General features: G+C 40.5%; 2 protein-coding genes across 10 annotated transcripts in view; one reads left to right on the plus strand and one right to left on the minus strand.

Moving 5' to 3' along the window:
* Nucleotides 1–12,406, minus strand: part of itpkb (inositol-trisphosphate 3-kinase B) — a 27,350-nt gene extending 14,944 nt beyond the window's left edge. The window contains exons 1-5 of one of the 2 annotated variants that reach the window (XM_041064517.1): nt 11,912–12,406; nt 6,595–6,793; nt 6,197–6,344; nt 4,959–5,243; nt 3,270–4,247 (exon numbers count right to left, since the gene is read on the minus strand). In XM_041064517.1, the coding sequence (XP_040920451.1) occupies nt 3,270–4,247; nt 4,959–5,243; nt 6,197–6,344; nt 6,595–6,641 (1,458 nt within the window). In that variant the 5' untranslated portion in view covers nt 6,642–6,793; nt 11,912–12,406. Of the gene's footprint in view, nt 1–3,269; nt 4,248–4,958; nt 5,244–6,196; nt 6,348–6,594; nt 6,794–11,911 lie in introns of both variants that reach the window. The other variant, XM_041064516.1, reaches the window with a different exon arrangement.
* A 3,438-nt stretch (nt 12,407–15,844) lies between these two features.
* epb41l2 (erythrocyte membrane protein band 4.1 like 2) overlaps nt 15,845–25,000 on the plus strand; it is a 51,241-nt gene continuing 42,085 nt past the window's right edge. For 7 of the 8 annotated variants that reach the window (XM_041065144.1, XM_041065148.1, XM_041065146.1 and 4 more), the window contains exon 1: nt 19,701–19,832. The gene's annotated coding sequence lies outside the window, so the exon portion shown is untranslated. Of the gene's footprint in view, nt 15,914–19,700; nt 19,833–25,000 lie in introns of those variants that run through there. The other variant, XM_041065145.1, reaches the window with a different exon arrangement.

Below are 25,000 nucleotides of genomic sequence, written 5' to 3' on the forward strand. Positions count from 1 at the left end.
TCAGTCTGGCTAAAAGCTGAAACGTGATGCTGGAGTTTTCTGTACATCATCGGCCTTTAAACACAGCAACAGGAACCACTGAGTTAGCTTTAGCTGTGGTGTGTAAAAAATGCTGATAATTATTTTAGAGCTGCAACTAACAATTAATCTACTTATAATTAGTACTCATACCCCACAGTGACATCTTTAAATTGCAGTTTTTTTGTCAGCCCAAAGAAGAAAGACCTTCAATTTATTTTGATATAAAACAGCGGACAGGCACATATCCCCTTTTTTGAGAATATGGAACCAAGAAATGTTTGGCATTTGTGCTTGAGAAATAAGATAAAAAATTAATTGAATACCAAAATTATCTGGAGATTTAATTTTCTGTAGGTCATAATTGATTATCTGACTAACGTTTAATATAAAGAAATGAGGGGATTTAAATTTACTAGCAGGGAAACTTGTATGTAATGTAAAGTCAAGCATGACTGGTTGAAGGTGTGTCCAAGTGTACTGATGTAGCCCGCAGTTGTTATTTGTGGTTTTTCAAATACATTTACGCACATGAACTTTCAGTTTAATGTTACTCAGCCAGGCTGATGTTCTGATAGATTTGAAGTTTTGTCATTTCATTGCCAAGCGTTCTTTATTGTCTTAAATCCTGCAGTTGCCAGACTCTGACTATTAATATAATAAAACAGTTACTTCCTAAGTGTTTTGCATTTCCACGAGTGCCTATGAGATTTCCTCTGTAGCTGTTTGGTTTCAAACTGTGTATCACCTCACAAAATACATAACAGCTACTGGCAGGTTCTTCTTTTTTCATTCCACAGAAGTCAACTGAAATTTTAGAAAGAAAAAAAGAAAAAGAAAAACCAAGATGCCAATCTATTGCAGGTGCCCTTTCGCTGCCAATTTACTAGAACTAGGAAAACACTGGCAGCACATATGTGCCTTCAAACCTTGGAGAGATGCCCAACAGTCAAAAGATCAACCAAGTAGTGTCTATATATGGCTTTGTTCAGTATTCCAGTCTCTACCAGTTAAACATGTACACTCTACAAAAAAAAAAAAAAAAAAAAAAAGAAATTAGAGGCCATAACAAAGCAGACGTGTTTGACTGTTTATAAAAAAAAATGTCAGTGTGTTACTTGGATAAATAACACAGAGGAGCATTAATTAATTAAAAATACTGTGAATGGTGAATTCAGTTATCAGGACAACAAACGCGATCCACAGTGAGCTCATTTAAATACAAAATGTAAACCTGTGAACATGATAAATGCATTCTGCAGAAGACACTGGTTTTATACTGTACCTTTTTTTTTTTTTTTTTTTTTTTACCAAGCCTGCAGAAAATTGTTCTTTTCCTGCCCATTTGTTTTCTATCTTTCTCTGTAACATTGATGTCTGCGTATACAGTCGCACCACAGCTAAACAGTGTATTTCCCGGTACATGTTTAAATATCCCGTGGAATGTTATAAGACTGTTATAAACCAAATTAAGTCGAGTCACTCCTTCAATAAATAGCGAGAGAAGATAAGAAAACATGGCTAATATACAGTACATATTACAACTTTTCCTCTTGTGCTCTTTCTTTTGTCTCTCTCTCTCAAACTCACTCTGCTCTTCTCTGTCTTCCTCTCTCAGTATCGCTCCTCTTCTCTCTCTCCTCTCTCCTACATACCTCCCACACGAGCAAGCATGCTTTATGTGTTTCTGCATGTTTGCCTCTTGCACACATATACCAGGTTTCCTTAAAACTACAGAGCAGGCAAGCTACAGACAAGAACACAAATAACCCTCATGTCTGACATCTATGCGCTATGATGGGGGAAATCCAGATTTTCACTAGTAACTATAAACCCTGTCCTTGAGTCACCTGCAACATCCATCAGTGGCTTCCGTTTCTTTCTTTTCCTGGATAAAACAAAAAAAAACAATGGCCGGAGCTATGCAAAGAGCAATACAAACACTATTCAAATCCACCAGCCCAAGTCGTTTAAACAAATTGTTTGTGATCCGTGTTACCTGGGAGAGCTGGGACTTTGGTTTAGGGATGGGTCACTTGATTCAATATGCAAGAAAGCCGCATCCATCACTTTACACAAAGTGAAAAATCACTGGATGAACTGGTTAGCTGCTCTACAATGTGGTCATCACAAGAATATTTCAGTTTTCTCTGCTGCTGCATACAAGATTCACGATGGTTTCTGTAGCAAGAAGTCCTAAAAAAGGGACACTTTTGGGACTGGCACTATGTTTAAGAAACTCTTGTAAAATCAGTTATACAATCCCGCATTAAATCATGTTTCAAAGCAGAAGTGAGATGGCCTCACGAACTTATGCTGGCTACAAATAAAAACACATCCACCCACCCACCTACACACACACATACCCAAACAGGACTCAGCCTCCTCTTTGAACTGCATCCAAATACAGGCAAAGCCTAAGTGTGTGTGACTGGCAAATTCTCTCGCTTTCCCTTTTTCTATCACCCGCACTCTCTCTCACACACACCCTCACATTACCCACACACTGAAAAACACACCTACACACACACAGGTCGGGGCACAGAGCTAGCTTTGTTACTGTGAATGTCAACCATTACTCAGGGAGAAGGCTCAGGCCAATTTGACACAAGAGCACCCAGTAACATGCACAGGCACATTCAAACACTCAACACACATATACACACTGACAGACACACATTATGAGCCTCAATCAGGAACAGGGACAAGACGGACTCTTTCCCAGATCTTCACAGAGCATCTGTGTCAAATTTCATGGCAATCCATCCAATAGTTGCCAAGATATTTCACTGAAAACCACAAATGACAACCTCATGGTGGTGGGGGATCACCAGAGTCTGTAGGATTCATGCATGTCTGTACCAGATTTTGTGCCAATCTATGTCGTAGATACTGGCATATTTCACTGGATGGATAAAAACTCAGCTGATAGCTCTGGGGATTATCAAAGTATGCAGGCTTCACCTTTTGCAGACTTGAATGGCTGTACAAAATTTCACAGCAATACATCAAATAGTTGTCGTTAGTCTGGGCCAAATGGGTGCCACGCCACAAGAGTTCCTGCAAAGTGGGGCTTTTACAAATAATCCATCTATTTCCCTGACTCTTACCATGTGTATAATAAATAGAAATCCTGGTGAATGCATTTTCAAACATCACTGTCTTTTAAAACTACAAAAGCCCTTCTGAAGGTTGTGATACAGATACAGACACGCACACTAGCAGACACACGCTCACTTGGTTGTACTTACTGCTTTCTGTTGAGAACTGAGGAGTGCAGGGTTGAGAAGGTGCTCCCCTTTCTCAGTATCACTGGAAATATCTTCCTCCGACTCTTCCCAAGAAGAGGAGAACCCTGCCGAGGAGGCAGAGGAGGACGACAGCTTTCTGAGGGAGCGCGTGGATGAGTATGGCCCAGGGACAGGGCTAGAACTGGGGCTAGGGGTGCGGGATAATCCCTGGTCTGAGCCATCAGAAGTTTGAGGCTGGCCTTCCAAACCGTGGTCAGTTATTATCACTGCAGGGATGGAGGGAGGGATGGAAGCAGAGTGGTTGGAGGTTTGATCTGTGATGTCCAGCAAACAAGGGGCACTCTCACTGCTTTGTGCCTGACACGGAGCATCGGGTTGTGGGTTAGCCTCCAACCTGTTTGCCTCTGTCTGGAGCAGCATCCCAGGATACATCCAGTCATCTTTCTCATCTCTCACCGCTCCCTCTGTCCGTTCTCTTTCATCTTCCAGCATTTGTTTGTTTTCTACCTCCCTTCTGTCTTTTTCTCCCTCCTCGTCTCTCAGTCTTTCTCCCTCTTTTTTCTCTCTGTCTGTGTTTGCATCAGGGTTTAATGCCTGAACAACCAACGGTCCTTCTGAACAGGGAGTTTGCATTGTTGTTTCTGAATGGCGGCCATTTTGACCAATCAGTGTGTTATTCTCTGTGTTCATTTTACTAGCACTACTGTCCTTCTCGCCTTCCATCCTTCCTCCCTCTCTCCTTTCTCCTGTCGTTATTTCTTCCCCCCTTTCTCTACCATTTTGGACAACAGAGGCTGCATGACTCTCTTGTGGATGGGTCATTGGGCATTTAAGCGGTGTGTTTCCTTGGCTGGGTTGGGAAGGGGCTTGGCTAGTTGATCGTCTTGGAGATCGAGGGCTGCGCTGGAGCTCGCTGTTAAGAACCTGGGCACGACTCCCCGATATGTGGGCCTCAAACATGCCAACTTTTCCCTTGACCTGAAAGACACATAGAGATTTAACCTAGAGACACAGCAACGGTTTCTAGTGTTCTCCCCTGTTTGGCAATAGACTTTTGAAAAAACAAAAAAAACTGTTGGCAAGCTACAAATTCAGTGTGTGACTGTCTGCACAGTGACTTCTAATGCAGGTTGGCCTACACTGGATAATCCAACATTACAACATAAAAAACACAATACTTATTTACATTACAAAAGTAGAAACAATTCAAGCCTTGGAAGCAAAAGTCACATGGATTTGATTACAAGATTTCTGGAGTTTGCAGGATGACAGCTGCGTCTCTTATTTAAATCTGCCTGCATTCATTTTCTACAAGTTACTTTCTCCAGCTCTCATACCAGATAAAAGCATGCTGTAAAAGACACAGCTGAATATGAGCTTCAGTCCAAACTGTGGTTTACCCTCATTTCCTTCTGTTCTTCTCAGCTTTCAAACCTTGAGCAACAGTTGAATTTTGGGATCATCACCTATAGCTGGGTGAGAGTCGCAGGCATTGTTCTGACTTGCCCAAGAACTCAAAATAAAGTAGTAAATCCTTCAGAGTTTTAATATTTTGCTCTATATTGCGTAATGACTGCATTTTTAGATAAAGACAGAGACATAGATGAAGAAAGTAAGAAAGAGACAAAAAAGACAGGAGTAGAGAAATACAGTTGAGTAGACAAAGAGGTGAGGCACATGTGAAATCACCTCAACGTTCTGCAGCTCTCTGTGAATTTGCAGCAGCTGTGCCTGGCGTCTCCTCTCCTCTCGCTTCTCTCCCCCTCCCGTCTCTCCCCCCCTTTCCTCCTGCCCGTCTCCTTCCCCTCTCTCTTCACCGCCGGGCGAGCTCAGGCGTCGAACCCGCTGCCCCACATTGACTCCTAGAAGCTCCGGGCTTCGTGGGGAGGGGGAGCGAGCACGAGGGGTGGGGCTGGGGCAGAGCGAGGATGAAGGGGGGAAGACAAAGGTTTGACCAAGGGCTCGGGGACTTGTCTAGGACCAGACAAACAACACAGGATTAGAAGCACTTCAAAAATCATTCATTCATATCAACTGACCTTATTGCACTGCTTGAGAGACTATGATCTTCAGTTATTTGGCAAAGTACTGCAAAAACTACTAGTACAAACAAAAGCAGTTATTCATATTTCTTTCCCTTATTTTTCCCAGTTATTTCTGTATTTCCTTTAAAGCATGATTATGTAACTTTTACCATACTAGTGGAAACTGCATCATATAAATAAGCTTATATATAACAATATAACAACACCTATCTTACGTTTGCTAATATTAGCTAACAGTAACAGTTAAATCAATTAGAATGCATTCATCATCACTGATAAAGCATAGTTTAGCCTTTAATTCACACTGAGCTGGATTTTTTTGTACAATCCCTGTATGTGTTCACATGCTTGGCCAATAAAGTTGAATCTGACAGAACGCAAAGTTGTAGCCATGACAGCAGACAGTGATTCAAACATGCATGTTGGTTCAAAGAAGCTACAACTTCTAAAACACGGGTGCTACACACACATCTTCAACCCGCCAGCTACAGAAGATCAATACAGTCACAGCAGTTTCAAGGTAGGGACCCAAGATTAGTGTCTCAAATTCAGTATCTGACCAAATGTGAAATATGGTCACAATCTCCCCTTTCTGCTCCTGAGTTATGGCGTTGAATAATGACCAGGGAAGTGTTTTTGCAGAACATTATGATTACAGTGATGCTGACCTTTGACCTTTTGGATAAAAAAATGTCATCACTTCATCGTTTTATCTTACACCCTATCAGACTTGAGTGAAGTTTTTTTTTTTTTTTTTTAATATATGAGCAGGACGGATGGACGGACTACCCAAAAACACAATGCCTCGGGCCACAGCTATCACCAGTGCGGAGGCATAACAATTGCAAATCACATAAAAAGTGGATGTGGTGTCTAAGCTACCTTAGGGCTGGTTGGGCTAAGAAGACCTCCACCCAGTAACTGGCAGTAGGTGCTCCGATCTGGAACCGGCAGCACAGGTCGGGCGACTGGGCTGGTTCTAGCTCGTGAGGTGGTACTAGAGGAGCCTGGCTGGGTGTGAAACTGATTACTGCTGTGGAGAGGAAAGAGGACAGGACAGGGTTGGTTTTAAACACTGTTAATGTCCCATAATAGAACAAGTCTAAGTGATAGGACTGGTAAGTACTGACATGGACAGAGGGATATTTTATGTGTTAAAAACACAGTCCAGTCTAACAGATTCTCAGCTACAACAAACCATATGGTAAGTATGTTTAAAGCATACATTTCCACTACCAGTAACCTCTCCAGGAAAACGGTGCAGTCTAAAAACAGCTCACCTGTTCATGACTCCAAGGCCGTTCAGGTTCAGGGCAGAGGCTGCCATCCCCGCAGCCAGGCCAGGGGCTTTGAGCGCTGGGTCCACATCTGACAATCTCCCCTGAAGCTTCAGGGAGGTCCGGAGAACAGCCTTCAATGTTTGCTCTGCATTCAGTCAGCAGCAGTAGCTCCACACTGCTAGAAAAGCTGAGCCCACCACTGAAAAATGAAAAAAAAAAAAAAGAAAAGAAAAGGCCAGGAAAGTTCATTACACAGTATCTTGCCTGTCTGATCATTTAAAAAGTGGCAGGACAAATGAACTGGAAAGTAATTAGAGTCAAAATGGCAACAACATTCTTCAAGATGAAAATGTCAAAGGTTTTAGAAAATGACAGACAGTGGAAGTCCAATTTTCCATTCCTGAAAAGCCATTCCTAAGTGCGTCATGGACAAAGACGATTATTCATGTAGTCCTGCTGTTAACCCATAAAAGACATCATTGTTCAAACTGGGATTAAAACCAAAGAAATGAAAAATAACAGAGGCAGACAGAGAGATGGAGGCAGAGATAGAGGGATGAATATTTGATCAAAATGAAAATGAGCAAGGTAATGTTTCACTCACTGCAAATAGTTTGCCTTGATGTTTATGTTCCATAAAAGCGGAGATTTTTACAATGCTCATTTGAATCAAACAGCTGTTTTATTACCGAGCCCAATGTTTGGCTTTCTGAGAGGTGATCATCTTTCCTCCTATCCAGCTACATAACCCCAGACTGTAATTCTACCCCAGACTGTCTTTGAAACGTTTCAGAGTTTTACATATTTAACTGTATGAACCTTTTCCTGCTTAACACACCTTTGTTCTAAAAGGGAGCAACAAGGTGGCCAGACTAAACTCTCACAGTCTTTTGCTCTGCTCGTTCCTGTTTGTTTGAAATTTGCTTCAGTCTAAAAATAAAATAACTTCAAGGTAACATTCTTTCAGGGAGAAAATGAATGAGCGAGGCCCATGGAAAAGGGCAAGAAGATGGAGATACAGAGAAACATTCCACGAAGGAGAATGAGAAAGGGCAGGAGGCGGAGGGAAAGTGAGGCAAGGAGGCAGAGAGAGAGAGAGAGAGAGAGAGAGAGAGAGAGAGAGAGAGAGGCAAACTCAGATAAAAAAGTGGCAGCACAATTAAACACAGACGGAGAAGGAAAGCTGGAGAATGATGGAGGGCTACAGTTCAGCTATGGAATCTCCTCGTCCTCGAGAGATGCAGATAAAGATGTGCATATACACCCAGAGTCGCTGAATGAGCAAAACACAGCGCGTTCCCTCTAGCATGTTTTTTTTCTTTTACTTTGATTTCTCAAGTTTGTTTCAAGTAACTGCAAGTCATTATAGTGCTTTTTCTTTTCTTAATAATTCCAGAGGGATGATTCTTTCAATAAAATAAACTAGTCAAGTTGGTTTTCAAGAACACTCGTGTACTGGGCTTTCTATTTTAGCTGTGCAACAGAGCATGGACCTAGTGCTCTTGTAAGACACAGACATTCAAGAACTAAAACCAGTCATTTTGGCCTCTAAATCAAGACGCCACTCAAGAATATGCTATTATGAATTAGATGGATGCACTCAGGCTCCAGTAACAGTACAGCTAAATATAGCTGTTGATCCTCATTTTAGTGCTTTATGTGGTTAGCTTCAAATTCTACGTGTTTATGAACAAGAGCAACAGGTTGTAGTATCACGTCCTGCTCTGAAATAAGCTATGCAAATAAGCTTCACAGTGCAACAACTGGTGTTTGACGTGCAGTGGTCAAGTGCGCATCACTCGCAGAACCGTCTCATTTTCCATTGACGGGTTTGCAGATTGAGTTTCAACTTGATCAGACCAAGAGAAAAAAATCTTAATTATTAAGCATTAACATACCAACTGCAGTGATGTTCAGCAGCTTGTATTTGATTCAGACAGATTATCCAGAGTTGGCTGACTTACAGTCTGCTTTGTATAACATCCAATCAGCATGTGGACAGCTATACTCCTGTAGTCCAGACATGCCGTTCTGGACTAAAGGAAAAACATTTTTTTAAATCGTGAAATTTTAAAGGCCAGTCATCATCTCGTCATTAGATGAAGTAGTGAGTAATTCTTCTTTTCATACAGCAAAATATTTCACTAACCCTGGCACTGAAATGAGATGTGTGTGTTGCAGAGCAGCATGGCCAAACAGGCAGAAACACATGCATATTTTTTCACACTGTGTAATCACTTCTGTCCTGCAGAGCAGACAGCAAAATTAAACTGAAGCTCCTACTTTGTTGAAAATGAGAGATTTTGAAATTCTTTTCAGTTCCAGACCTCGGGCTTGCTCAAACATACCGGCATCGTTGTCATGTGCTGAGCTGCCAGAAACCGCCCTGGGATGTGTTTTGATTCCAGATAAGTTAAGACATAAGGCCACGAACTACAAGGTAAACATGGGATTTCCTTGTTGAGGAGTGACGCAGTTAGAGAGAGGCAGGAAACAATCATGAATGGCTTGTCTCTCAAGTAGCTCACTAACCACCAGTGCTGCTTTTTTCACTCTGTATAATAACTTCTCTGCGGTCATTAGACTCTAACATTAAAAATGATTAAATGAAAACACCATAAAGGCCCACAGAAGATGAGGGAAGTTGCAGAAAGAGAAAGAGGGAGGAAAGGAGAAAGTGCGGGACAGGACTGAGAGAGCTGGGCAAAAGAATGAAGAGCGAGGAAGGAAAGAAAGGTGTTTACAGGCTATTTTGGTTCAGTCGTCTATTCTGAATCTTTCATGCAGAAGTAGTGGATCTACTCTCAGTGAAATGGCTCAGTTATTGTAATGAAGCAGCACTGGGAACCCAGAAGCACTTTCACACTGCATGCTGCACATGGTTAGCTACATCCCAAAGATTTCCCAACTTCCCCACTGGGATCACCAAAGGATATAATGTATATAACATTAAAAGGTGACTGTTTAAACCCTGGACTATCTGAACTTTTAGTCATGGTCTATTTAGCGCCTAAAGGTTCTTCACTGGGCCAAAAGCAGGACCAGATTCAACAGAGGAAATCCACTGCATCACACAAGCTCAAAAAAAGGTACCATATATTTCTTGGAAGAAAACATTCAGGAAAAGGCAAAGGCATTAGAAAAGAGACATCTTGTTTCCTAAATCCCACTCTGGTGCCCACATGTCTCCACCTCCCTTAAAGATAACATTTTCCAAAACGATAAATGTGTCTGCAGAAAATAAGCTTAACTATCCATGAACACTATGTTGACATTCCAACCATTTTTAAGATATCACATTAGAATCAATTAACAACAGTCACGAAGCAGGACGGTATAGCAAACCATCACCCTGACTATGACTTTGTACTACACTGATATGCCACAATCATAATAAAAAAAAAATACTACCTTTAGCACAACAAAAGTGACAAGTGCAATAAAAAATGGGGCAAAAGTTAAACACATACTGGCTAGCACACGTAAACTACCTCAAAGTGTCAAAGTCAGATTGAGTGGGAGTATTCAAACTGTCCACGTGCCAACACAAGTGGGCAATAAACCTAAATACAGTTCTCTGAAAAAAAAAAAAAACTCACCTGACTTAAAAGTTTAGAAGGTGTTGATGATGATTGTTCCTTTAAATTTACATAAGCAGATGGTTGTCTAGTCTGACATGACAACACATTACAGGGAGATGGTAAACATTTTTCTACCGTGAGAGATTTTGCCATATTGTTAATACTACAGTTTTTAAATCTCTGGGTGTATTAAGTGATTGTGGGAAATGTCATACATCTATAAGCACGATCAATTTAAGGAAATAGTGGATTTTTATATAAGTCATACATCAGTGTGACCATGTGTTCTTGTCTAGATGAGCCAAAAACACACTTTCCCGTCCAGTTAAAAAAACATTAATATGTGAAGCTGGTCAATAGAATTTCTGGAAACTTCACTACCTCACAGTATATATCTATATTACAAGCGACAATACAGACAGCGTTTTGTTCATATCACCCACCTTAAGCAGATGGAATACACAAAACCAAGAACCAAACTTAAAGCTCAGTGGTCCCCAGAAGGAAAAAAGGTCTCAAGAGGTCCTTGAGGGGGGACATAAACCTAAACAGAATTAGAAACATCTCGAGCTGCAGCAAATAGTGAATTAATCAATTACTTGGTTGATAGAAAAGTAATCTGCAACTATCTGGATTATTTGTTTAAGTCGTTTTTAAGCAAAACATTACAAATATTTGACTGTTTCGTCCTCTCCACTATGAGGATGTACTGTTTTTTCTTTTATATCAGCGTTAATTGAATATCTGGGGTTCTGGATTGTCGGTCAGACAAAACAAGCCGACATTGCAGACATCTGAAAAATTACTTTGATGTTGACATTTTATAGAGCAAACAATGAACTGATTAATCGAGAAAAATAATTAGCCCATTATTCCATAATAAAAATAACAATTAGTTGGTGACTTAGAAATAACTAATAGTCTAATGCGATCTTATCATGCTGACATTAGGCAAAGGTCAGGTTCCGGTCGCCGGTCCTACTTTGGATCTGGTTTCAAGTTGATAAAATAATTTGTTAAGCTGATGTCCAACATATGTCTTGTCAAATCCTCTATCTCCTCCTCTCTTTTCTATGAGCAAACAGCAGTGTGCAAAACATTTGCTGAGCTTCAGAGCAAATTTGTAAAGAATCTGTAAGAACCTGAGCATCAGTTATTTGACAGTCAATATTTAACTTTCACTTCTTCAAAATAAATAACTATTGTTAAGTACAGTTTTTTTTCACACCTAAACCCAAACAGATTAGATAAGGTATTCAAAATAATTTAGACTTGATAAGTGGAATCATCTCTGGTTTCAGACACAATAAATTGCTGTCCAGCTCTAACCTTATCTAAGTGACATTGTGGACTGAAAATGAATATACAGCATTACTTAGTACAGTATATCATTGCAAAGCAGCTGAGTGCAACCTTAATCATAAAGCATTTATTAAAGGGGAAATTTATAAGACTCCGCTGGACTAAATTCTTTTCAAGTAATAAAAACACAACTGTTTAATTTTTTTTTAAAAATGGATTAAAAAGTTTTTAAACTCCTCAAATAGTTTGGTTTCCCCATTTCCACACTTGCACTTACATAAGAGGATGACTAGGCCTATAATCCTGACAACTTTCACTGTTACCTCTCCATCTGCACTAGAGATGGACTATTAACGTGTAATAAACTTTATTCAACAACAATAAGCGGCTCAGATGGAGGTCCTGACATGACAGGGGGCCCTGGGTTGTCTTACCTCAGCAGCGTCCCGTCTCCTCCAAGGCTTCTCCGGGACACTTTTATTGCTCTGAGTGATATTACAGCCAGACAGAAACAGCAATCACCCGAGGATGATTCTTCTGTCTGTGTGTCTGACACTCGAAACGCACACACAAAAACACACAGCAAGTTACGGCTCCCTGTGCACAAATACAACTTATTCTCTGCTCCTCTTGTGTGTGTTTTTGTGTTCTCCCATAAACGAACTTGTTCGACGCTGCCGCCGGTCCCTGTGTCCGCTTCTTCACATTCTCACCAAAAGAAAAAAAATCCTCCTCACACAGAAGAAGAACATTTCAAAATGTCTTTCTCTTCCACGAGCACGTTTTTCTTCCCCTTTCTGGTTATTTCAGGAGAACTTAAAAGCTTTTCAGGCCGACCAGCGAAATCCTGTCACGGTTTGTTCTCAGGATAAATAGTTTTAGGGGAGGTTTCTGTTGTCATGCGTGTTGCTCGACACCTCTCTGTTCATAGTAAAGCGCTGTTTGTCTGAGTGTTTGAAGCCGGAAGCGACAAGACACACTCTCTCTCTCTCTCTCTCTCTCTCTCTCTCTCTCTCTCTCTCTCTCTCTCGGTTCACTGCAAGGATAAAAACTGAAAAGCTGTGCGCGCGCTGCTTCACCTGCATGAACACGCACGTGCAGTGCGGGGAAACCCTCAGATAAACACAAAATGCACAAGCGCGCGCGCGAGCTTAATTGAAAAGAGCAGCAATGAGTTGGAATCAAATGTGAACCGATACTGTCCATTAACCTGTCTGTGCTTATCTGATAAATACATTTGAATATATGATACGTGTCTGTGTCTGTTCTGTTTATATTTTTTCTGTTTTATTCTATTCTATTTATTTTCTATTCCTTGTTCTATTACTGTTCTATTACTATTATTTATCATTATTAACTATGGCAGAGATTCTCCAGACTTGTGGTTGTGCCTTTCAGTCAGGAAGGTACTTTGATTTTTCATCTAATTCAAACTGATTGGTTAATTAATGAGTTTTAATTTATTTTCACCTCCTAAAGTGGGTGAAAGTCATTGAGCTTAAACCTGTCTGTGTTTGTTTCCATGTGCCCAAGAATAAATATCTGTTTACACTGTGTTTACATGCCAGTGCAGAGAGCACTACTGGAAATTGTTGATTTGAATATAGCTAGTGATGGAACAGTAGTAAAATTAATTCTCCATCCACAAACAAGAATATAGCCTTTCTGGAACATTATACTGAACAGAGTGACTGTGAAAGCAACTTTACTTGTAGACATCAAATCTTGTTCAAACTTAGTTCAAGATGATAAAATTGTGTTGGTATTTGTTCACCTGAAATGTAATTCACTGGAAAATTACCCAATACCTTGATAAATATCTGGAAACTAACAGATTAATCACTCAGCCACATCTTAAATTAGATAGCTTTGATACATCTGAATGCGGCAGGGAAGCAGATTGCTGTCTGTGAGCAATCCCGCTTCAAACAAATACTGATTCAGTACTGCTGCCAAATTCAAGATCTGAACGGGGAGATCCCAGGACACTTGGGCCTTTCAGGGTAGCCCAACGAGAAAGTGAGAGAACTTGTCGCATCTGCAGCTGCATTAACAAAATCTCAGATGAGGAAGGAGTTAGGAAGGCCACATAAAAGGGCTCTGGCCTCAAAGAGGTCATGGTACACCATCAGATAACTCAGTATCCTGAGATACGACTTTTTTTGTTTTTATCAGGGGTGGAGTTGTTGACCACAGGTGTGGATGTATTTATCAGGTCGAACGAGTGGTTTGAAGAACCTATTGCTAAATCACTTGGCTCTTCTGTATTATGTGCTGTAGATGTTGGGAATAGTGTTAGGAAGTCACAGTGCAACCTCCACGCGAGACCATGGTAGACATTAAAACATCAGAATCAGGCTTCTGTCTTGGTTGTGGAGGTTGCAGCAAAGGATCAGCTCGTTACCATGGATACTGAACGATGAGACACTTTCCAGTGTTTCCACTTGAGACGGGAATCACTCATGTCAAGTTTGTCTGTGATGTGTGGGGGCAGAGTCTGGACGACAGGTGGCTGCTGGAACAATCTGGATAGCGCCTCCTCAACTTCGAAGATGACTTAGAATAAAACTGATGGAAAACTAAACTGTTACTGGCAAATAGCCTCTAACAGAAAGAAACAACATTGCACAATGTTCTTCATCTGCTTATCAAAGTTCAGATCGGAATCATGACTGAGACTGATGGAAAGTTAAAGAGAAACTATCATTTTAAGGCAAATTTTAAGGACGTCAGTTTATATTCCATGGAAATTCTAAGCAAAAAAAAAAAAACTGGCAACGTTTTAAGCAGTGTTGTAATACTGTTTAAGATTTACTTTCATTAGAAGGTCATTTTATGACACTTGCCCCTGGGTGTCATACAATATGTACATAATCAACTAAGCTGGGTTGAGATGGGAATTTTCCTCTCTGCTCTCTTGGTCTGAAAAACACAAAATTCTTCACGTTTCTGGGAAGGCTTAAGTATTGACTTAAGTATGACTGTGTGGCTTTGTGTAGCGTGTGAAAGAATAAAAAAAAAACAACAACAACAAAACCAAACAAATGAGACCACATCCAGTGGGGTCCACCACATGAGAAAAACAGGGCTCTTCACACAGCAAAAGTCATTCAAAACTTCATTCTTAAATAAAGAGAATCTGCACTCGTTCATCACCGTGTTTTCAAGATTATACTCATGTGTTTACCACACTTGGCCAAACTACAGTGAAGCTGAAGTTCAGTTCTTCCCTCATTTGTCATGGATTCAGACGGGACCCTGGTGATACATAGAGGAGCTGCTGTCCTCTAGTGGTCCCTCAGTATCATGCATCATGGGCTGACAGTGAACCATCACCACCATTGTTCTTTACCCCTGGAATTTAGTTAAACTTATTTAAGGAAACAAAAAGAAATAATGAAAAATTAGTACATTATAGTCAAAAATCAACATTATATAATTAAAGATCCTGCACCTGTTACTGCACACTGTATAAAGTATGCAGTAGCTGCATGTGCCAGACAAAAATTCACCATCAGATGTCCCCAGCCTGTAGTGTAAATATGAATACATTAAGGAGCACTCAAACCTAGGCTGTCATTCTCTTAGGGCTTTTTAAGCTTTTTTTTTCTCTTTGGAGGACAGTAATTCCCAGGTCAGGTTGCCCCTAACCTGGGATGTAAGTGAGTCCCCTCTATGTGCCAGTGTGAAAGTTCTTTACTTTCTTATTTCTTGAATTAAGAAAGCTCAAACAGGGAAATAACCAAAGTCTGTGTTTGTTTTGTGTGTGCACATGTGTCAATATAACAAGTGGCCAGCACCTCAAACCACAAACTATGAACTGGCATGCACAATGGCTCTGTGCTGTTATGTGCAGACCAAGTGCACACACATACACAATCACACGCATAGCCAAAACCTTAAAATTAAATGCATACTCGTGCAAATGTGAGGTGACAACTGAACGAGTTTCAGAGTAAACAAATTTTTTATTATCCTGTCCCCTTTACTGCCAGTGATAATGTAAAGGTGCCACCCATGGGTGCAACCTGCAGAAAACTCCTTCTCTCTATTTCTTGCCTTCTCTTCTCTCAATATTCCATATTTTCTTAATCTTTCTGACTATCAGTCCTGTCTTTGTATATATCCGTCCATCAGATTGTTTCTTTTTAAGAAGTTATTTTTCTTCTTCTCTCTTCCTCCCTTCCTTATCTGACACCTGATCCTGGAGTTTAGAGTTACCACACACACAAAGACGTGTACAGAGGGAGCGGGAGAGCTGGTGGTTGACATTACATAAAACAAACAAAGGGGAACAGAGAGAGAAGTATTTGTTTTTTGTCTTGGTGTTTGCTCCCTATCTTTGCTTGAAGATAGGGGAGAGCAAGAGGAGCAGAGTCATAGAGGGGAATACTCAGTCCAGTCAAGATCCAGCTGGTTATCAAACGGGCTGTCAGGTAAAATACAGCTTGATGCATGTGTGCGTGCTTGGTGTGCATTATGTTGTGTTATTATGTTTTTGGCAGCAATCTCCTCCACTGCTGACCAGAAATGGTTGTTTTATTTTATGAAAACTGAGGTATCAGAGTTTCAGTGTTTTTCTGGTGAATACATTTAACCAGACACGCATTTCCTTTAGAAGCATGTTGCATCTCTGCTGTCTTACAACAGACTGTATTTTTGTGTAATAGCTAAATTCACTGGTAATATGTATTGCTTCAGCGTAATATGACTACTTTCACTCACTGTTGTGCAATTACTTTGACTTGCACAGGGTTTTCGAGGACACTTAGCAGTTGTTTGCAGGGTAATGAAGACAGTAGAAGACACACCTGTCACACCATTCCAAACATTACTGCTTGAATATTTAATACAGGAAAATCTTTTTAGGAAATAAGGTTTCAAGTAATTTCATCCTTCAACACACATGATTTACCAGACAATGATTTATAACAGTAGGTTTCACTCAGTTGAACTTTCTAATGTGAGGATGCAATGTTGTTTGTGTACAGTGACATTGTCTGACTGCACTTTAATGAAGTCAGAGAACTTTTCATGGATCAGTCCAACTGATGGCTCACAAAAGTTTAATGATGAGTGAGCTACATGGCACTGTAAATCCATGAACACGCTCTAAAAGCAAAAACAGGAAGAAAACAAAAAGATGAAAACAAAATTATTTTTGGCATCCTATCTGTATAGTACTAGTAATTGATAGTTTAAGTGTTTCCTTTCTTCTGAATCAAAGTACACTGTTGCCTGGGCCATAATCTATTGCTTTTACACTGAGGTACAGGGCTGAATGGTTTTGGCTTCTCGGATCAGGGTTGAGGGATGACTTGGGCGATAGCTGACTCCTCAGATGAAGACACAGAGTTGGCTGGACATTAGCTGGTCTAGTGGGCAATGCTTTGCTGTCCAGATGGCTGTGTCAGGGTAATTCCCCTCAGAAGGACTCATTGCTAATCCTCCAGAGAATCTGTACTGGCTTGATCTCATGCCTGCATGGGAAACCGAACAGCTAGCTGACTAAAGCTCTCTGGCTGGTGCACACTGTGTTTCTGATAGTCAGGCCTGTTAGCTTACTGACAGGGGCACAGTTTGTTGTTTTACAGCGAGGAAACTGGGAGCCTGGTTGATCAGGTCCACACTGTGAGTCTATAGGCAGTCCAGCATAGGGGCAAAGTGATGATTTCTCTGCAGGCTAATATATAGTACACTCAGTGGTTTATGAAGGGTCGAAAGAGAAGACGAGGAGGTGGACAGACATAGCAAAGAAGAGAGAGAGCAAGGAGAGAGAGAGAGAGAGAGAGAGAGAGAGAGAGAGAGAGAGAGAGAGAAAGAGAAAGAGAGAGAGATCAGGTCAGGCTGATTAAGTGTAGAGTCAAGACTGTCTTAATCTCAGTGTGGGAACTATTTCTGCAGAATGGCACCTCTGATAATCAGGTACAGCTTCTTTTGTTTGTTCTTAGAGTTATAGATGGATTAACTAATAGCAGAGCCATATGTTTTAGTTTTGTCGTCGGTGTGGTGATCATTAGTGGTGATCTCTTTGTAAAATCTGAAATGAATGGGATAATGAACCATCACAGGACCAAGAGAAACTTTTATGGTACACTTACCTGTCCAAGAGGTAATATCAATACTCTACAGTTAGGTACAGGCAGGTATACGATATCAAAAAACAAAAACAAACTGCCTGCCCATTTCCCATTTATGGAGCAGATTTTTCATTTTGATGATCACAAGTTTGAGCTTTTGTTCTTTTGACTTTCGCTTCTGAAAATGGTGATCAGATTGTTCTAGCTCCAAGGATATTTTTAGAATCAATGAACTGATATCCTTCCATAAATACTCTGTATATATTTTTTTTATTAAGATCCAGACTGAGACAGATAAAGAGCAAGATGTTCTGAGTACATCCTCCTCAGCAAGTTGCAGTTCAGTTTAAGGACTGGTGAGCCTGAAGGGTCGAAGACTTTGGCCACAGAGGTTAAGTGACTTTAAGTCATTTAACCCTCTATTATATGTGTAATTAAATGTCCCAGTGTGGCTGTGTTTCCTTTCACTCTGCTAACACGTGGATATTGTGTCAATAGAATTAGATCAATACCAGACTGTTTGCTGTCATGCAAGAGACTCGATCTCCGGTTTACTGTCTTTTACTCGTGACTGTCCTGGACGCTCGGGAGTCAGGGGTGAACAGGAATCAGCTGTGTCACTTTCACTGATGAATACTGGATGAATACTGTCATTGATTAAAATCAAATCATTTTATCCCACTTTCATTCTTATCATAAAGTGTGGGATCATAAAAGAAGCAAAGAGTAGTAAAGTAGATTTTAAGCAGATCCATGTAATGCATGCAGCTGTAGCAGATGCAGTTCATAAAATAAACATGTTGATATGGTGTGATGTGAAATAACGCCTGGGGTTCGAAGCAATGTCTGATTTTCTGTACTTATGCCCGTCCATTCCTCTGTGTTTGTGTGTGCACGCTCTTCTGGCCTGCTGTGGTCTGCTTCTCTGCTGGATCCGGGCTTCTCTGCTTATGGTGAGTCCACTGAAACACACAATCTATGGCTTTGGCTCCACCTCAGGCTGCAAAATGTGATGGCTGACTGTCATTCTTATCTGTTTGCTGTCAAAATACTTCTTTCTGCTACTTCACTCCACAAAATATTTTAATGTTAGAATGTCTCTTACTAAACTTTCTCCTATAGTTGTGTGTTATTCTGTGAGAAATTAGTGTTGCTATTGTGTGGTTGTTTACTCCTCCTCTTTTCTAGATGTCAAATCTCCACGCTGCCTCACACTATAAGCCAATTACTTGAGCTTCTGTAATCTGGGTATGGGTGGGTGTGTGCACAGTTGCAGCAGCCATGCCTTATGTAATGCAGTGACCAGTGTGTCCTTTGTGTGTGTGCGTGTTCGTGTTCAAGAGTGAGAATGAGTCGAGAAGAGAAAGAATAACTGAGCGTGGAAGAGGTTATTAACATAATCAAATAATCACTTAGTGTGTAAGTGTGTACTGTGTAGAGTTTAAAAGCCTTAATTTCATCTGTGCTCAGAAATTAAAAAAATCTTTTTATGCTGTGACCCACACTGAACACTGAACCAAAGGTAGCTACATAAACAGGTCACTGCGCTGCAGGGTATATCAAACACTCGGTTAGGATTACACTGCTCATGTTACACTGTAGATTAATCACCAGAGTGTTTAATGTGAGTTCTGTAAGAGGGGTTAGAATTTCTGGAATGGCTGGGTTGAGAAAATATGGTTACCACAGTCTGCAAAAAAACAAAACACAAACAAAAGAAAAAAAAAACAAAATCAAACAAACAGATGTCAATAATTAACACAAGTTAAAGAAAATGGAACATGTAACTTTAAATGATGAAATCGAACTTGCACTTCCCCAAATTCCTTTTCCAATGGTGGCTACAACTTTGGTCCAAGAAAATTCTGGACTGAAAAATATGGAAAAAAAATTAAATACTATAAACATGTTGAAGTGACCCTGTTTGGCCACTAGAGGGAGCTACCTCGCCACACTACCACTGCCACATCTGCATCGAACGTCCCTCCGACTCGAACGGACAACGGGGTTTACCAATCACATCTCAGCATCTAATACAGTAATCCCTCTGAGCCAATGAGGGACGGCTAAAAGATGCTTTTCACTGTATGAGGCGGGTCTTGGGGATGATGGACACATTTGCCTTGAGCCCTGGCCAGATTGTCGGTGTGGTCTGTAGTGGAGATTTTTTTTGGGAGGCTGAGATAGTGGGACGTACGTTATTTTTTGGAGGAGAACAGAGTGAGAGGCCACGTTTGGAAAAGTTCCCCTTACGCATCGTTGGAAATTACAACAGGTAACGTTAATTTTTACCCCTTTTTAAATCACGTGATTTTAACATCAGCGACTGCCGCTGGTTCAACGCTTTTGGGATTGTGCGTTTAATGTAGTCGATTTTGTTGCGGTAAAAATATAGTTACTCAACCTGTGGTGACAACTAGAATAATTAGAAACAGTTTTTTGGGGGGGGGGGGGGGGGTATGGTTAAACAAACACCATGCTGCCCACTGAAATCTGAGTTGTAATCATACCTTCGTTGTAAGGCGCTTCATGGCGCCTATCTTCTCCCACATTATCCCTGTTATCATCACCTTAACTGCTTTCATGTCCCGCTGTATCTCGCTCGGTTGAGTTTAATGTGGTTAGCATCCAGGGTTTCGCGGAAACAGTTAGCTTAGGTGAAACAGGCGTTAACTCACGTGTTTTACAAGCCGTATTTTTCTGAATGAACAGACCCCGTTACGTTACGGGCAGCGGTTGTATTTCCTGGTGTAGGTGAATTCTACCGTTACATTAACGGTAAGTTTACCGTCGGCGGCTGGCTCTTCTAAACATGCTAGGGTAAATCGTTACGTTTAAAAGACTATACAGACATCCGGCTCCGTTTTTGAGGGACAATTCATGCAGCTGATATCGACAAAACAAGCAGAAGCTAGGTGGTTGTTTGAAAACCTTAAGCTGTTGTGAACAACGACTTCGCTTAATTTTAAGCCGTTTTATCTGTTGTTGCATAGCGATGTTACTGTTGTGTCCATTCCCTTGTGTTCACGGGCAGAGCTTCGTGGAGCAGCAACACGACGAGACTCTTTACTATTTTCAGGGGAGTTTCACATGGTTTCATGTTGGAGAGATGTTTAGATCATGCAGGTTGATTGTTCTCTGACTTTAAAGGATGGGCTTCTTCTGCAGTTGTAGTGGTAAAATAAAACACGGGGTGGGATATTAGAGCATCCACCCTCATTAAGGGATAACATTATTTGTTATGTATCAATCTATAATCAAAATATATTTTAAAGAATAAGGAGCCTAAAGTGATGTGCTAAACTGCTTAGAGTCTGACCATCCAGAAAGGAGTCTTCAGTTTAGATGGATATGAATCAGGCAAAAGGAAGCAACTTTTCAAAATTTCAGGTTGTATTCAGAAAATCTTTGACCTTTCTTACTTTATAAGCAGCGCAAATCATCAGTTGAACTGCTGTTTATTTTGGCCCTGTAAATAAAGGATGATGTTTCAATTTTGATGGGTCTTCCCCCATTGTACCTCCGTTTCTGTTAAAATATCTTACTTTGTCATAATACTCTTACTACTGTTTGTCTGCTGACATGACTTTGAATACACAAAGTACTTTGTGTGTGTGTGTGTGTGTGTGTGTGTGTGTGTGTGTGTGTGTGTGTGTGTATTTGTTTGTGGCCAACAAGCTAACAGACAGACTGGACTGAGCTGAGATTGTGCTGACATGTAGAAAGCCTGTGGCAGTTGGCAAACACACTGATTACATTAACTGGTTTCATTCTAATGCATTAAATCAATATCTGTATGGTGCCACTGTCAGACTTGTTACTTTTCAAGCAGTTTCTGTTAAATTTGTCTCTTTCTGAACAATCACACTTGATTTTATTAATAACTTTCTGCTGGGTGCCTTTTGCAGTTCAGTGTTTGATGTGGGGCCGTAACATTACCATGACTGAGACCGACACAGACAGACTAATATTAGGGCACCTAGCTATGCACTTATGCTACTAACAATCACTCTCAAATCTACCTCTAACTATGTGTCTGTGTGGCCAACTACTCATCACCTTAATCAGCACAACTCATCTTTGGTGCCTATGGCCTTCTTGTCTGTTCTCCTCTGAGGGAAGAGAAGCTAGGTTAGATAGAAATGAAGGACACGAGGGCAGGGGCAATGTCATGTATAGTGGTGTGTACAGATTTTAAAACTTGTAAAAGTTGTGTTGGATTGTGAATGATGATGTAAAAAACCAGCGTCAGATTTCTCCCTGAACAACTTCTAAAGTACCCGAGTATGGCAGCTAAAAACAACAGATCATGTTTAACTTCCCAGATATACTGCTAAAATATTTTTGCCTTTATAGTTGCTTTCCATGTCAATGCTGGGCATGAAGGCTGGGACTATAAACTTTCTGCATAAAGCTAATCCCACTGGTAATGTTATGGCCTAAACGTCTTAAAGAGCCAAGGTAGAAACCCTGTGGACCGGAGCAAATTATACAATACAGTCATCATCTTTCTAGCCATCCAGCCGACGAGCTACATTAATGCCAGTTTTCCTTGTCTTATCATTTTTCGCTTTATGGATTATTGACATAGGTGTGTGTCAAACATGGCCAGCCTACGCTACATTTCTACAATCAAATATTTCGTCATTGTTCAGTTTGATCATGGAGGCAAAAGTACAGAGTAAGAAATAGCTGAAAAACAGAGCTTGAATCTTGCTTTAAGAAGGGCAAAAGAATAAGCAGAGTAACATAAATACCAGCATGTAATATAATATATACCACATAATGCAGTTCAGTAGAGCAACAGCAAAGACTGTGGACCCAAAAGTACCATAGAGTTGATTTCCTTACACAGTCTCAACAGCACTTGAACATTATACACCTCACAATGGCATTCTTTTCTGCAGGGCTATTGTCGTTTATTGTATTGTGTTACAGGTTTTCAGGTTAGGGTGATACAGCTGCACATGTAGGTGCACTTGCAGTAAAGTACAAGAAAATCCATTTCAATGTAGGTTACATCTTTCACGATATATAACCATACAGAACAAAGAATATTCAGTGTAACTTTTGTTTTAACTCAATATAACGTTTTTTTTTTATCAGAAAGGATTGTTTGGAAAGCTATAAGGTGAAGCCAGCAGTGAGCACGTATAGCGCTCTGCTGTATTTTTCCTGTCGGGCCCCTTTCTGTGTGTATAGTTTATCTATAATCATCAGTGCCATGTCCATTCTCAGACTCTCAGGATGTGTAGAACAGTGGCGGCTCTGTCAGACCCACTAATGAGAAGCCTTAATTGGTTGTTCTGGTGGGAGAATCTGCTCATTAAAGGTAGCTGGAACTAACGCTGGGTTAGCTAGAATGAGAACATGATTTAGGTTTTCTTCTCAATATTGCCGCTGTCATTTCCTGTCCCCTGGGTTCTCTGAATCCGTGAAAAATTATGGTCTTTATTCCTCTTATCCACCTGTTTTACCTGTATTATGATCATCTTCTTTTGCTTGTTTCACTGTTTTTTAATACTAATTCCATTTAATTTAATTTATAGTGCTCTGATAAATTAAAGTTGAGTCTTTTAAAATCTTTTATTGCTTCCTAACAGTTTCTGGTGTGTCGCCACTCCTGCATAAGTTTAAGCCCAACACTACAAAGGCAGGTTCACACTTGCACACTGTACTTTATTAGCTCTTTTTTTTTTGCTCGCCCTCACCTTGTGGCAGACATGAGGAGGCAAAAATAGGAAAATTGGAAAGTAGACATGGAGCGACCAAAGGCGAAAGGGAGGGAAGGCAAAAACTAATGGAGAGGAAGTGAGTAAGAGTGAAAGAAAGACTGAGTGAGAGCGACAGAGAGAATGAGAGATATTGCCTAACCATTCGGAAAGGCTATGGGAACATCCCTGTGTGTGTGCGCGCGCGTGTGTGTATGCGTATTTTCATCCTGACCCTTGTGCGTTCAACAGGAGCAAAGCACGTCACATCAGCTCAGCCACACATAGATAGTCCTACTGTCCCACATCAGTTTGAATGACAAATGGTGGCTGTGTTTTTAGGAAAAGTGGCGTGTACGGAAAAAAAAATTCAAACCTTCAAATCACAAAGTCACAAATCCAGCTTTCTTTGCTCTGTTCCAGTCTGTGAAAGTGGCCACTACTATAACCACAGAGCGCAATTCAAGGCTTTCATCTCCTCCATTGTAATGACATTGGGGCAGTCACAACAATTACTAAGGTGGACATATTCCACAGTGTAGCAGTCAGCCGTGACCGGCGAGTATTAGCCTCTAGCTTTCAGGGCAGTTTGGCCAGCGGGCACCGCAGGATTCGGATTCACACAGAGAAGATCAGAGAGGAATGGATGAATGGAAACTGTAATGCAATGCTAGGCGTATTACTGCTACAGAGTGGGGGAGGAGAGTGAAAGAGGGATAGAGATGTTGAGGATGTGTGTGATGGAGGAGAGGGTCAGCTAAACGTCAAAAAATGTAAATGAGGACTCTTCCTACTGTAATAGTCATCACTACGAATAGAGTGTTGTCTTAATTATGTTGAACCAAATGATTTTAACAGAGTTACACAGAATAGAGCTTGATAGTATATTGGAATTATGGAGATGAGAATAAATACTTCTTTTGTTAAATGAGAGGGTTTATTAGAGGAGACTAGAAAATCTTTGTATTGAAGGGTAACATTTTACATCAGAGAGGGCAAACTGTCGTCCCCAGCAAGTGTCCAGCTCTGAAAGAAACGACAGAATAAAAAACAGAGGGAGAGAGCGTGGGCCTGTGGCTTTGGCATTGGGCCAGACATAGTTAAAAACAGATTAATCAGCATAGGGTCACATTCTCACAGAGTGAGCCTGAACAGAGCATGGCAGGACAGGGCCAAGCTTTTATCTTATAAAGGCTGCATCTTAGGGAGCAACACGAGGACATGTTGGCACAGAGGTTTAAATCAGCAGAACAATTGGTGACATTGTGGTTTAAATCTGTTTGATCAAGAATACACACAATAATATACTGTACAAGTAATTTTGAAAGCAAATTTCAATACGTTGAGAAATGTCTGCAGCAGCCTTGTTTTTGTTCACAAAACAAGATTTTATGATATGATAATATATAATATAATGGGTTGAACATAGGAAGTGCAAGTGTTGCTTTTTTCCAGAGTTGTTGAGAAACCATGTTGTGATTATGGTTAAATAATGAACAAAGATTGATTATTATTTTTTTCATTATTTATTTATTCTGTCATTCATTCTTTCATGGCATGATTGATGATTCACCCATTCATTTATTTAACAATTCATTCATTTACCACATGACTATTCATTAATTTGTTAATTCTTTCATTCATTCAGACTGTCAAAAAAGTCAGAAAGGCCGGCGGGTAAGAGAAGAGAGGAATTGCATGGGAGGGGGAGGATAAGGAAGTGAGAGGAGTG

This window comes from Toxotes jaculatrix, chromosome 19 (assembly GCF_017976425.1).
Source record: "Toxotes jaculatrix isolate fToxJac2 chromosome 19, fToxJac2.pri, whole genome shotgun sequence".
NCBI classification, from domain to species: domain Eukaryota; kingdom Metazoa; phylum Chordata; class Actinopteri; family Toxotidae; genus Toxotes; species Toxotes jaculatrix.